Source organism: Micropterus dolomieu, linkage group LG06 (genome assembly GCF_021292245.1).
Source record: "Micropterus dolomieu isolate WLL.071019.BEF.003 ecotype Adirondacks linkage group LG06, ASM2129224v1, whole genome shotgun sequence".
In the NCBI taxonomy this organism is placed as follows: Eukaryota; Metazoa; Chordata; class Actinopteri; order Centrarchiformes; family Centrarchidae; genus Micropterus; species Micropterus dolomieu.
Genome location: NC_060155.1, coordinates 17,021,013 through 17,034,092, shown reverse-complemented (window position 1 = coordinate 17,034,092; position 13,080 = coordinate 17,021,013). Strand labels below are relative to the sequence as shown.

At 42.3% G+C, this 13,080-nt stretch overlaps 1 protein-coding gene across 3 annotated transcripts in view; it reads right to left on the bottom strand.

Moving 5' to 3' along the window:
* ece2a (endothelin converting enzyme 2a) overlaps nt 1–13,080 on the bottom strand; it is a 181,317-nt gene that overhangs the window by 136,482 nt on the left and 31,755 nt on the right. For all 3 annotated transcript variants that reach the window (XM_046051483.1, XM_046051486.1, XM_046051485.1), the window contains one exon: nt 2,754–3,037. In XM_046051483.1, coding sequence (XP_045907439.1) covers nt 2,754–3,037 — 284 coding nt within the window. The remainder of the gene's footprint in view (nt 1–2,753; nt 3,038–13,080) is intronic.

Here is a 13,080-nt window from a genome sequence, read left to right as displayed (position 1 = left end):
CACAACGCTCAGAGTACATCAGAAAGACAATATGAACACAATCACACATTACTGTCTCCACACAGCCCTGACCATAGAGCAGGTGAGAGAAACACAAGTGGAAATGAGGGGAAAAACGGAGAGAGAGGCAGAAGTGAGAAGAGAATGTGTGAAAAGAAGCAGGTGATGACGAGGGAGAAGCCAGACTCTCTTACTGTAATGGCTTTCAAACAGGGGCTGCTTCATGAGTTCAGCTTCACTTCAAATCCTCCCATCTGTCCCCCAAAGACGCTAGCTGATCCTTCTTTAATACTTCCTTCTGCTAGAGGAAAACACCCAGGACACTTTCTACTTTTGCGTGTGTGTGTTGCTATTGTCAGACGCTGCCCTTCAAGACTTGACCCATAGAGCCCAGTATAAGCAATTGTTTACTTGGGGTGATCAAAAGATCCTTCAAATACTTCAGACTGATAATATATTTTTTAATATCTTTCATCAATAATATTGACAGCTTGTATTACTGCATGGTGAAATAACACAAAAAGAAAAGGTGTTTCTCGAGAAAAACTCTGTGTGTATCCTTGAGGCCTGAAAAACGTATACGTAAAGTATTTTAAATTGTGCTTTCCCTGTTTGCTTGCTTGCAGTCTTCTTCCTTTCCTTTGTTTGTGCATTTCTTTCCATGTTAACACCACACAACTATCCATCAGAGTGCAACCAGTAGCAGCATCTGTTTATCAAACTTTTTTTTATCAATTAATTGAAGCATTTTTTTCCTACTTAATGCCAAATCCTAATCATCAGCATCTACACTATGCTGGTGGCCCACTGACATTTTCAGTGGAATATTCAACAAAAAAAAGGACCAAAATACTTTCATTTATCTAAATACAAAATATCTAGTAAAAAGTATTAAACAGCATTCTTTTATCGGTTTAAATTTGCTTTAACGTTAGTCGCCCTTAGTCCTCGCTACCTGCTTCCATTAAAATGACTCACACAATCTGACCTTTTCCACTCTTGCATTTACTGTAATAATATGTTAAGTCTGTATAGTGAGCCTAAACAATACCTGTAATTACAAACTAAACTTTGAATTATCACTCATTTAGCAGTGATCCAAATGCAGCAGTGAGTACATCATGAGTAATTCTTCTTCCATACAGAGCTCGGGAGCCACCTACTTCACTTGATAGCAGTGTTCTCTCATCTTAGCGTGTCAAGGTCAAGCGTGGCTAATAGCCAAAACACTGTCATTGACACAGTGGTGGTTAGGGCTGCAGCCAGCAGCTGAAGGACTCTCAACGTCATGTAAGTGAAATGATGGGCAGTGGAAATAGAGTGGAAATGTAAAGTGCCACCAATTTTACTGTCCGAGAGAAGTCATTTGCAGATAAACCCTTATTGTGGCAGAGCTCGTGGCTTGTACAATACTGACAGAGGACAGACCAATCTAGTTTGTATTTAAAGTAGGCTTTTTGTTATGTGTATCACTGCCATACAAGAAAATAAATGCAAGTCTTCCAAAAAGAAAAACATCTTCCAACTCCTGTAGTATAGAAGTGAACCAGGCTATGGATATTATTGAATCTTACTTATTAGGAGCTAAACTTTGTTTTAAACCAGAGAGACTGTCCCAAAAACGGTTTAGAAGAACTTCTGTATGTCTGGAGGGCATAGTAACAGAATCCATGTATGGTTCGTTTTTTGTTTATTTCGTTTCAAAACCGAATCGGAAAAAAAAACAAAAAACAACTTGTTTTTTGATTTAAAATCAAAATGGAAAAACAGATAAAAAGAAAACACTGACGTAAGGGTTTGTATTTACTTCTACTGCGCATAAAACCGGTTGGGAAAAACGCTTTTTAAACCTTATTTTGGTGCTAAATCATTTGTTAGATTTTAATGGTGATTCTATTCATGTAGTTTTTATGTCCTAGTGACCAGTAAAACTGCAGTTCTGGCTCTCTCCCCATTTATTCAGATAGGCGCCTGGTCTTGTTAGTCCGAAATAGCTGCCCGGAGGCGTTGCCAAGATGGCTGCCGAGTGGCATGACATGCTTATACTCACCTACAGACGTTGGAACCTGAACAAAAACTGGGTCAAATTAACTGCAGGTTCTTTAGGAATTGGGCCTTGTTTTCTTAGGGTTCCAACTGGCTCAGACCCATCCATATAAACCAAGTCACAGACCTGAATCTGAATGGACTTTTTTTTTTTTTCTTTCGTTTGTCAGCATCCTTTTACTACAGTGGTTTTAGTACCACATGCAGTGTCCATGTCAGCGAAGAAACGTGTGTCGCACACAGCCATTTTGGCCTGTTGTTTCGGTGGTTTGAGGCTCCCTATAATTGCTCTTTTGTTTAGTTAAAACTTTCGAGATTTCTAATGCTTTAATGGGGTTGGCAACCTGCATGTTTGATTAGGCCACTTGTTGAACAGCCTGCATAGTTTTAAGTTAAGGATTTTGTACTCCGCTTTGTTCACACTTCTGTGACACAGCGGAGCTATAAGGTGCCATTTTTAGCACTGAATCTGGAGCTGCTGAAAAATTGATCTACTTACACTACCATAGTAATGGTATTTGAAGGTTGGACAAGGTTGGGCACCTTTGTTTCAGTGCGTAAACACATTGAACGCAGAACGGAACAGAGATGCAAGTATGCTTAGGCTAAAAATCCCAGAGTCCAGAGCCACAATTTCCAATAAAACTCAGGATCTCAATTCAACAAATATTCAAGCCTTGTGAGGATTCACTGATTTTTAACAATACCTCTGCGAGTGCCTTGTGAATGAAACAGGCGGTCTGATGGGACACCTCCCATGGTGACTTCTCTTCCACCATGATGGAGTCCAGCGTGGCTTTCTCTAGGATGACATCGAAAGACGCATCAGGGAAGGAGAGCTGGCTCACGTCCATCTGGTGCCAGGTCATACCCGGGCAGTCGCTGTACCTTGCACTCATTGTACTGATGCACACTGAGGAGTAGTCCATGTTGGTGATGGAGTGGTAGCCGGCACTGTACATGTCGCCACTCATACTGCTATTTCCACAACCTGAAGGAAAAGAGAGGAGAGAAAAAACCTGAGACATGTTGGTAGAGGAAATAGGCCGTGAAAGGAAGAAATATTGGAGGAAGAACTAAGAGGGAGAGACCGAAACCAAGATGTCTCTGATGACTCAAATCCCCAATACGTTTTTCATGTATGAGTAAATGATGATGCGATCAATATAGCAACAATACCAAGTTCCCATCATGACAACAAAGACTGCTGTGACTGGGACCACCTCTCCTGTGATTGATGAGACAAAAAAAGAAGCACACACACACACACACACACACAGTCTCTCTATTTGTTCAAGTGGCTGTACAATCATGAGCACAAACTGTGATGGAAACTTCCCACTCTAGAGGACAATATGGGGCTCATATAAAGCGTGTTCAGGGGGGGCAGCCTATTTTGACATGACCACGGACCGCACAAAATCCATCACAAGCAACAAGGTCTCAATTTTGAATTGAATGAAAGCTAAAGGTGGGAAATAAGGACAAAAGACAAGTTGAGATAGCCTCTCATGTGGCAAGACAAGATGAAAATAATCTATTGAATGTTGCATCTCACCTTTTGGATCAGATGACTCATAGATCGTGTTGATAGAGGAGGAGTGGGTGGAGCTGACAGGCAAAAGAAAATAGGCGAAGGAAGCAGTAGGAGGAGAACATGCGAGAGACATGGACGCTATCTTAATGCACTTGTTTTGTTTCGGTAAAGGTGAAGGTCATATTTGTTAACCCTTGGAAAGGCCCATTTTTACTTATTAAAGCTGCAATAGGCAACAAACGAAGCTACAACGGAAAACCTTTGGTGTCTCTCTGCTGCTCGCATCACTCTGCTAAGCCCCTCCCAACAAACCCACAAGTTAGTACGGCAGCAGAAGGAGCCATTTGCCCTGTGAAACTTCATCCCTTGTAGGGCTCGTTCTCCATGGCGAAAGCCTTGCCAAGAGTTGCACGTAGCAACTCCTCTTCCTAAAGATCCTGCTCCAGCCCTCAACGGCACACAGCAGAGTACACAAGTCTTCAGAGGAAGCTGCCACGCCATGTAACAGCAGAATGAGAGGCTAATAAACCACTGCCTCAGTTTAAAAGTTATTAACCACTGTTTGTTCATAATGCCTCTTTGCCACTTGTCAATACCAGCAGTATGGCATTGAACATAATGAGCACGAAGCTCACACACTGTTGTTTGCAAAGAGGGGGTACGAAGTGTTTTCATTGCAGGTGGGGCTGTGACTTCCGGCAGCACGTTGGCATTGACACCTCAGCTGCAAACGTGTGGCTGGCGCTTGTTAACACCTTACTGCTTCGACTAATTACCAGCCTCCAAAAGCACCATGAGTGTGTGCGCAAGCGCGTGAGACTGATCCAGTTAGCAGCCTCACATGCTAAACAACACATTTGTAACCCATTTCGGTGTGTGAAGTACATGTAGAAACCTTATGTTGTACACTCATAGTAGGCATCACATATATACATACATGGACAACTGAAAGGCAGCAGATGAGAGATAGCACTATGAAAAGTGACAAGGAGAGAAGCAACACCAGTCACAGATCGATTAAAACATTGTACGGCAAGAGGACTCCACCAGTGATAGTGTTAGCTGCTTATGCATGCAAATGTTTGTGTATGTGTGTGTGTTCCAGACATCAGAGGGTTGGCACTGTGCCGTGCCATCTCCTGATGGCTCTCCCCGTGACGTTGGCTTCAAAACAAGGGAGGAAATATCTCAGCGCTGTTTGTCACACTCAAATAGTTGAACGCTTTTTTTATGTATGGCTGGAATATGAGAGAATATGTCAGGGTTGAATTACACAGGCTCAACAGGTTATTTTAGATAACTTTAATCTTCTTTTACGTGTGCCAAAAGTGAGCAACAGCTTTCGAAAATTCACTTTGCATGGAGGAGGGGCAACCTGACAAACATGACTTATAGGAACACTAACGATTATTTCCATCTCAAAACGGATCAGAATCACCACATAAATGGTGGCTCGGGGGGGTTAAATTCCCCTTGCACTGCCCTCTCAAATCCCCAAGCATGCCAGACATTGTTTCCAAAGGGTTCCCCCCGCTGACACAGCTATGTGTGTGCATGCGTTTTCTTTTTCCATGCACTCCGCTCTGAGGAATGGGTGTTACATGACAGCTGATTCTTGGGGGTTGTCACGACAATTATAGTTGCCAGGCTGTCATCAAGAACACTACTCTCATTCTGAGTCTGTGACATCAGCTGGTGCCCCCCGCAACCTTTAACCTTTATACACACACACACACACACACACACACACACACACACACATACACACACACAGCAAAAGAAGAGATCTGTCTGACAGGTTGCCAGTCTGTGTGCATGTTTGGGGAAATCCTAGAGTGTTATGTATGGAGTGTGTTTATGTGACAAAGGTTTATTCAGGATACCAGTCTGGAGCCTGAAGTCTGTCTTTCCTCCAGCTGGAAACGAGGAAGCTTAAAACCTCCTGATAGCCAGAGAGTGCATCCTAACTGGATTATCCAGAGAGGCAGACTAAAGTTAGAGGTGTCATATCACCTTGTTCTGTGTGTGTGCATGTGTGTGTGTGATGGAAAATCTGAGTCCCGGTCTTAAAAGGTATCATACCACTCATAGCAAATCGTCAAAAACAAACTGTGGTGAACATTCGTCATCTGCTTGTGACATGAGCAAACTGCTTGTTAGTTCACGCATTTGTTAGGCATGTTTGCCTCTATGGGTCCATTTAAACAGGAAATTCTGCACTAATAAGTTTTGTTTTTTTAATAATAGAAGTAAACCCACTGGTAGTGCAGAGAGAAATGCTGGCCAAACATGGAGATGGTTCTTTCCTGCAGGCTCAGAGATGCTCGATCAAACAATGGTATCAGGTTGCATGACTGACCTGACAAACCCTTTGATACTCAAGAAAAAGCTTAACATGCGACTCTCACACAGCTGTGGAGATGCACCACAGGAAATGAAACATCTGAAGTAATCCTCTGGAATAACACAGCATTCCTCTGCTGCTCGCACAAAGTTTGGCTTACCAAACATCAGGATAGATCAGGACAACGGGATAAGCAAGTACAAAGTATTTTCCTAAATGACACTGATAAAATACACCAAACTGAAGAGTTAAGCTAGTTCATCCTTCAATCTATACCGCCCATGTCATAAAAAGATGAATATAGAAATAAGGATACTGCCAATAGCAGAACTCCTATAAGAAAACCTGAGTTATTTTACTGTAATTTTCCACAAGGAAAAACCCCATTCAACACCTTGCTACAGTAAGTCATCAAACTGGCTGTCTATGTGGGTGCTCACCTCAGTTATAGCACAAGCGTAGAGGATGGTGTTACAGGAGTATGCATTGGTAAATGTAAACTCAGAGCTGAACTGTAATGATGACATAAGTGTTTGCGAAAGCTTGTTTTCTATCTAGAAAGTGCAGCTCCGTCAGAGCATTAGCATTAATACTTTGTTCAAAAATGTGTCCAAATTTAAGCAATCACATCCTAATTTGGAACACAACCCCAGCTCATCCTCACACCAAAACTCTCAGCTAAGATTAACGATTCCTTTTTAGTATTTTATTAGTTAGTCAAGCTCCTTGACTATTACTCAACACGAACTGTTGGAGATTTGACCTTTGGGCTATCAGATGACCTCCCTCCATATAAACAGCGACTTTCCAGAGTCCATCTATGGTCAGGAGGGGTGGTGGGTGGGGAACCCCTGCGAGGGAGCCAGCGGTGTGAAATATCAAAGCTGCTATCTCTAGGAGAAAATCGCAGCAGTGGAAACTCCATGATGTCAGAGGCATGCAGGCTATTCATTCACATCCCAGATTGGTTTAGACACATTAAGGATGGGGACTGTGGCCAGTGCTGATGAAAGGTGACGTTCACATGTGCTCTAGAAACAACACTGAGCCCCCACCACCCCTGTACACCCTGCAGGCTCTGGGCAAGACCGAGGTAAACTAATGCCACAGTGACGCTTTGCAAAGTTCAGCTGCAACTACTGTAAATGTCAACATATGAAATGTGCCCGAGTGGAGTGTTAGTGTGTGACTGTGTGTGTGCATGCACATTTATCATGTGGCTGTATGTTAAGTGCATGCCTTGCACCTGGGCTTGTTTTGTAAATTTGTGGGTGTGGTGTGTTATCTGTCAAAAAGAAAATCAGACATTTAGAAAGATTACTTATATTTAACCAATTTAAACAAAAATAAAGACCCAGATGTGAAGCTAATGTTGGTGCAGTTTGTGTGATTAAGTTTGACTTTGACTGATCATGTCAGGTCACAAGAAGCCTGCACACGTGTCTGTGTTTGTGTGCGTGCACCATGACAATAATGATAGCAGACAGTGTGACACTGGGCCTTGTTTTAACCAATTATCTCTTATCTTTTCTCAGTTAAGTTCCACTGTTGCACACAAACATGTCTTTAATTTATTTGACCTATATGGAGTAGTAGTTTAAGCTGTTCCGAACGGCCACACTTGAAGGCGGGGTTTTAGAGAAAGAGGTGACATGCGATTAACTGCAGAAGTGGAGATAACTTGCTGACAGTCTGACCTTGAAAGCATCCATGGTGTTGCACTCATTTGCATCCACGAACAGTGACAGGAGAATGAAAAAAAAAAAAGCTTGAGAAATGAGCGTGCTTATTTTGCGAAGCGTACTGACCCCTTTATTAAGCCGTCTTAAAAAATTCAGCTGAGTTTCTGATTAAAAATGCACTATTTTCAAGAGTTGTGCTGACTGTAACAGCCTCACAGCATGTTCGGCCTCACGCTGAGACAGATGAATGAGAATGTAGAATATTTAGGCAAGAAGGAGGGGAGAGGTAGAGGTGGAAAGAATGGGGAAAGATAAGACACCAGAAGAGGAGAGGGGAGACACAAGGAGTAAAGCAAAGCAAAAGAGGTCAAAATAAAATTGAGAGAAACAAAACAGAAGAAACTTTTCTGTCACTAAGAAAGCATGACAGAAAATAAAAGAATGAAAGGTTGAAAACTATCAAAGCAAGAATAGGGCAATAAAATGGGTAGATGTGGGAGAAAAGGAGAGAGGGGATGAGCGAAGGAGAGGAAGCAGATGATACCACTGGATGAACTACCCAGCCTCGTCGCCATGGAGCTGAGAATCTCGCACTCGATTTACACCAAACCCCTTTCTCCTCGTCCCAGTGTGTGCTTGCACATACACCAGCTATTTTAATACACACGGCTGTGTGTTTCAATGTGTGTGTGTGTTTTAGTACTCTGCACAAGCTGATCTGAATGCAACCTCATCTTTGCATCTACACCAGATATAGATAGTCTTTATTTCCACGATTTTCAAGCAGTTTCAGATGCTCCGGAGACGTTGCATCAGAGGCGAGGCCATATGAAATTCTCTCAAAAGCTTGGCTCTTCCGGCAAATTCTCCGCGAAAGTCTGCTCTTCCCTCCACTCACAAAAGCAACCTCGGTTACGCAACCGGGTATATGAGATAATTAGTGACTGAATAATTAAGCTTGTGCCCATAACAGTGTGACTATTTGATGGAGTGTGTGTGTGTGTGTGTGTGTGTGTGTGTGTGTGTGTGTGTGTGTGTGTGTGTGTGTGTGTGTGTGTGAGATGGAGGACTTTTGGAAGGACTCCATTGTATGAATGTGCCTCTCTACTGTGGCATGGAGCCTAAAGCTTCTCTCAGATCCAAAACACCAACAGGCACCAGAAACGCAGGCTTAGTAAATGGCAAAAAGAGGAGAGAGCAATCTTTTCTCTCTTTTTAGCCAGAACGAACAGTTATTGAAAAGCAACCCACCTACATCACTTTATTACTATTTATGCCTTGTCACCTTCCCTGCTAGAATTCGTACAATACCAGCATTTGCTGCACATTCAAATTCTGAAAACTGGAATCCGGAGTGCTATGCACTTCACTCTCTCAAGTGCGGAAGCTGCAGCAGTACTGCATTTAAAGCCCTCTCTGTCCTAAGAGGGGTCAAGCAACAGCCAAAAAATAGGCTGTGCTGTGTTGATGAAGTCTGGAGATCAAGAACGACGGCTAAAGCGCTCACATGAAAGGTGGGCAGCTGTCAGACAACGTGGGTGAGACGAGAGCAACAGGGGTGAGTAAGAGTTGGAGTCAAAGAGAGAGAGAGAGAGACAGACGAACAGAGAGAGCATGTGGTAGAAAGCACTGGTGATGCAATTTGATCTGCCCTGTGTAAGTGAGGGACGGACGCACGCACACGCATTCACCCCCCCCCCCCCCCCCCCCCCCCCCCCCCCCCCCCCCCCCCGCAACTGTCTCCAAGGATGATGTTCTGGCCTGTTGTACTTCCAGAAACAACAACAACTAATGATCCTCCCTTAAAATAATAAACAACAGTACAGAGAAGCAAGTAGATCGGTATCTACGATGACAACTAAGTCTAGTAGCTATTGTGTCTGCCTCGCTCTCCCTCACAGTTTCCATCCCACTGAAGTGGCTCCACAAAACTCATTAGATCCATCAACACCCCACGCAGCATATCAAAGTACAATCCCATCACATCATGACATCGTCAGAAATACAGACTGGTGACAAATTAAAATCTCTGGATCTCTACTGCAGGGATGAACACCATTCTTCCAAAATAAATTTATTCCTTCATTTGGTGTTGGTGATGATTGTCGGTCTATAATCTCCCATAGGTGTTCAACGGGGTTATGATCTGGTGACAACATATACCACAACATACAGTATGAATCACATCATTTTCACTCAACTCATTAAACATTTCACATCCCTCACAGAGTTGCGGAGTGGAAGAGGACACTGATTCTGGAAGTGTTTTGCCTACTGTTAAGTTGCTACGTCAGTCGGGTTAAGACTGAAATATCTCAACAATTACTGGATTCATTGCCATGAAAAGGTCATCAGACATTCATGGTGCCCTCAAGATGACATGAAATATCACCCGTCATCAAAACTATTACCACCAGCCACAGCTTTTCTTTTCTAATAAGCAAATGTCAGTATGCTATGTGGTGTACTCAGGCCTTATCCCTGATCAGCATATTAGCATTGTCATTGTGAGCATGTTAGCATGCAGGTGTTAGCATTTAGCTGAAAGTGCCGCCTCACAGAGTTGCTAGCATGGCTATAGACCCTTAGCATTGTTATTTTAATATATATCTCAGATACTGTAATGATATTTATGTTATGTTTCTTAGTTATTATCCAAAACAGACCCAGAATCTGAAAGTTAATTACTACAGTACTACATGATACATACTATCAGTTGTCTAAAAAGTGTAATCTTGTAGTTTTTACTAACAGAATGTGAGTAAGTTGGTGTTTCTCACCAAAACGCCCCTTGGGATTTGTAGTTAAGTTCTTTACTTGTGTTTAAGTATGCAGGCTTATAACTTTGACTTTTTAATTAAAGATACAGGTATTTTCTAACACAGTTGCTCATTGTTTGTACTAATGATTCAACCGCTACCAGTCACTTAACATTATCTATTTGGGAAATTAATGGGACACTTTTTAACATCCTTCTCCATCTATTTATTCAGGTTTTTCCTTTAAATTGTCTCCTGTCTGTGAGTCTGTAGCTTAATTACAGTCTCTTACAGTTTGGCTGAACACCAACACATTACCAAGCTTTCACCGTGCCACAGCTGTCATATTGAAAATCACCAGCACTGTGCTCACACCACAGGCTCTGATCACAGTTGTTCACAATAGGCTAGTATACCAACTGTATGATACATTTGGCACATGAAATAAAATAATTATGAAAATAAACTGGTATTTCTCCCCAAAAGCAGATGCAATATACCAGCTCTCTGAATTAGTTTCAATATTTAGAGTGTGCCGTCTTATCACCGCAGTGGAAATATCCATATCATCACAGCCTTTGTCAGGTCATACTACCTACACGAGTTACAGTGAACTGGGGTAGCTTGTCCATGTCTGTCTGTTTGCACAGTTGTGTTAACAGCTGCGTCTGTCAACAGCTTTCCCCTCTAACTCCCCTTGATATTCATTATTGCCCCGCTGAGTCAGTTGCAGAGGTACCAATATTTATTTTTCCATCAGGCTTTTCTAACAAGAAAGTATGTGCTTTCGTGTGTGTGTGTGTGTGTGTGTGTGTGTGTGTGTGTGTGTGTGTGTGTGTGTGTGTGTGTGTGTGTGTGTGTGTGTGTGTGTGTGTGTGTGTATAATCACTGACTGGCAGTGTTTTAATCTTTCAGTCAGTCAGACGAGAGGAAACAGAAAGGAAGGTCATGATTCAGCAAGAAACTGCGGGCATGTTAGTGTGTGTGTGCGCGTACGTGATCAAGTTCACAGGAATCATTTCTCGGCTCCCTTTAATCTGTGATTAATCCACCTTTAGCTGTGCTCTATACATACATACATACATACATACATACATACATACATACCTACATACTGTAGACAAACTACTACATGTATCTAACTGCATACAGCTCTAGTTTATTCCACTCCACGATTAACATTCTGTATGAAACTATAAGATGGAAGACACACCGAGACATCACTTTTACTGAAAGGCTCTTCCTTCTCACTGCATGCAATGAGGATTCAGCGCAGAGTACCTCAGCAGGAAAACACAGCACAGTATAACTGTTATACAGAGACAAGCTGACAAAGATTATTCGCAGCATCATAGCATCTATCTTGTGCTAATTGTAATGTACAATTAGCACAAGATAGATGCTACGATGACATTGAAAAATGCCTGAAAAATGCGTCTCAGCCGTTTCTTCTAAATATGTGAGGTAAGATTTAAATGAGGCCAAAAATAAAAAATCTCAGTGTCCCAGTAAGTGTAATGTTGGTGGATAGTCTGACACATGCTGTGAACAAGAACACAAATAAACACACAAGCACACACGCATCATTGTGTAGAGGGGGAATAGAAGGTAACAGCAGTATAGGCATTTTCAATTAACCACCTGCCAAGACCACGTCTGTGACAAAATGAAATGGCTGAAACAGCACAGGTATTCGAGTTTCAAACACGCACACACCCCCGCACAGACTCAGACTTGACTGGTTAATTTTCTGCCTGGTGCGCATGGGGTTTGTCTGTTCAAGGTGCTTGTGTCTATATGTAAATGGCCTTATTGCCTGACCTTGGTGTGATTATGCAGTACGGATCACGTTTTACAGACGAGGGCCGGCCCAGTATGGGAGCTTTAGGGCTGACCAAGCATATTGATCCCTACTGGAGGAAATGGCATGGCTCTCTGCAGTGTCATAGTCTAATCTGAATCAGTGGTCTGAATCAGACATGTTGCTAGAAATTCGCTCTGAACCGCCTATGTCATTCAGTATTATCTGTAGTTTCCATGGGCTTTAACTCATTAAAGCACCACTGCAGCTCTAGATGTATATGTGCTGCACATTATGATTAAATTGCTTTGCTAACTGATCACAAAATACAGGTTTGTTTATCTACCAATAAGGAGATGTCTGCAGTACGTTTAGGGCTGAATGATTGAAGTAAATATCTAATTGTGACATCTGTACCAAGCGTAATCGCATGAGAAAATTAATTAAAAGCCTAATTAAAAATCACACTCTCCTAAAGTTAGGATTTTGTGGCAAAGTGCCACAAAGGATATGAGCCGTAAGCCCGAATCCAAACTTCTAAATGTCCTTTCAGACGGGGCTCACACACTGCGTTCATGCATTCCCACAATCGGGAGGTATGAGGTGGCTAGGCTCTTGGTCGACCTACAGTTGAATACCGAACTTCTAATAGGGAGACCAGTCAGTTTTAACTGTGGAAAACATTTTATGCTAAAATTTAAACTGCAAACTCCATTAAACACTACCTTTCTCATTTATAGTGTGGCAGTGCATATTGATAGACTATCTGTTGCAGCTACGTAAACCGGCTAAACCTGCTGTCTGCTTTTGTATCAAAATGGTGCAGGTGTTGACAATTTATAACATAAAGACACTTGTAATGTTTATCATAATGACTGTCAATACACTAGGTGGAACTAGCACTTCAGAAC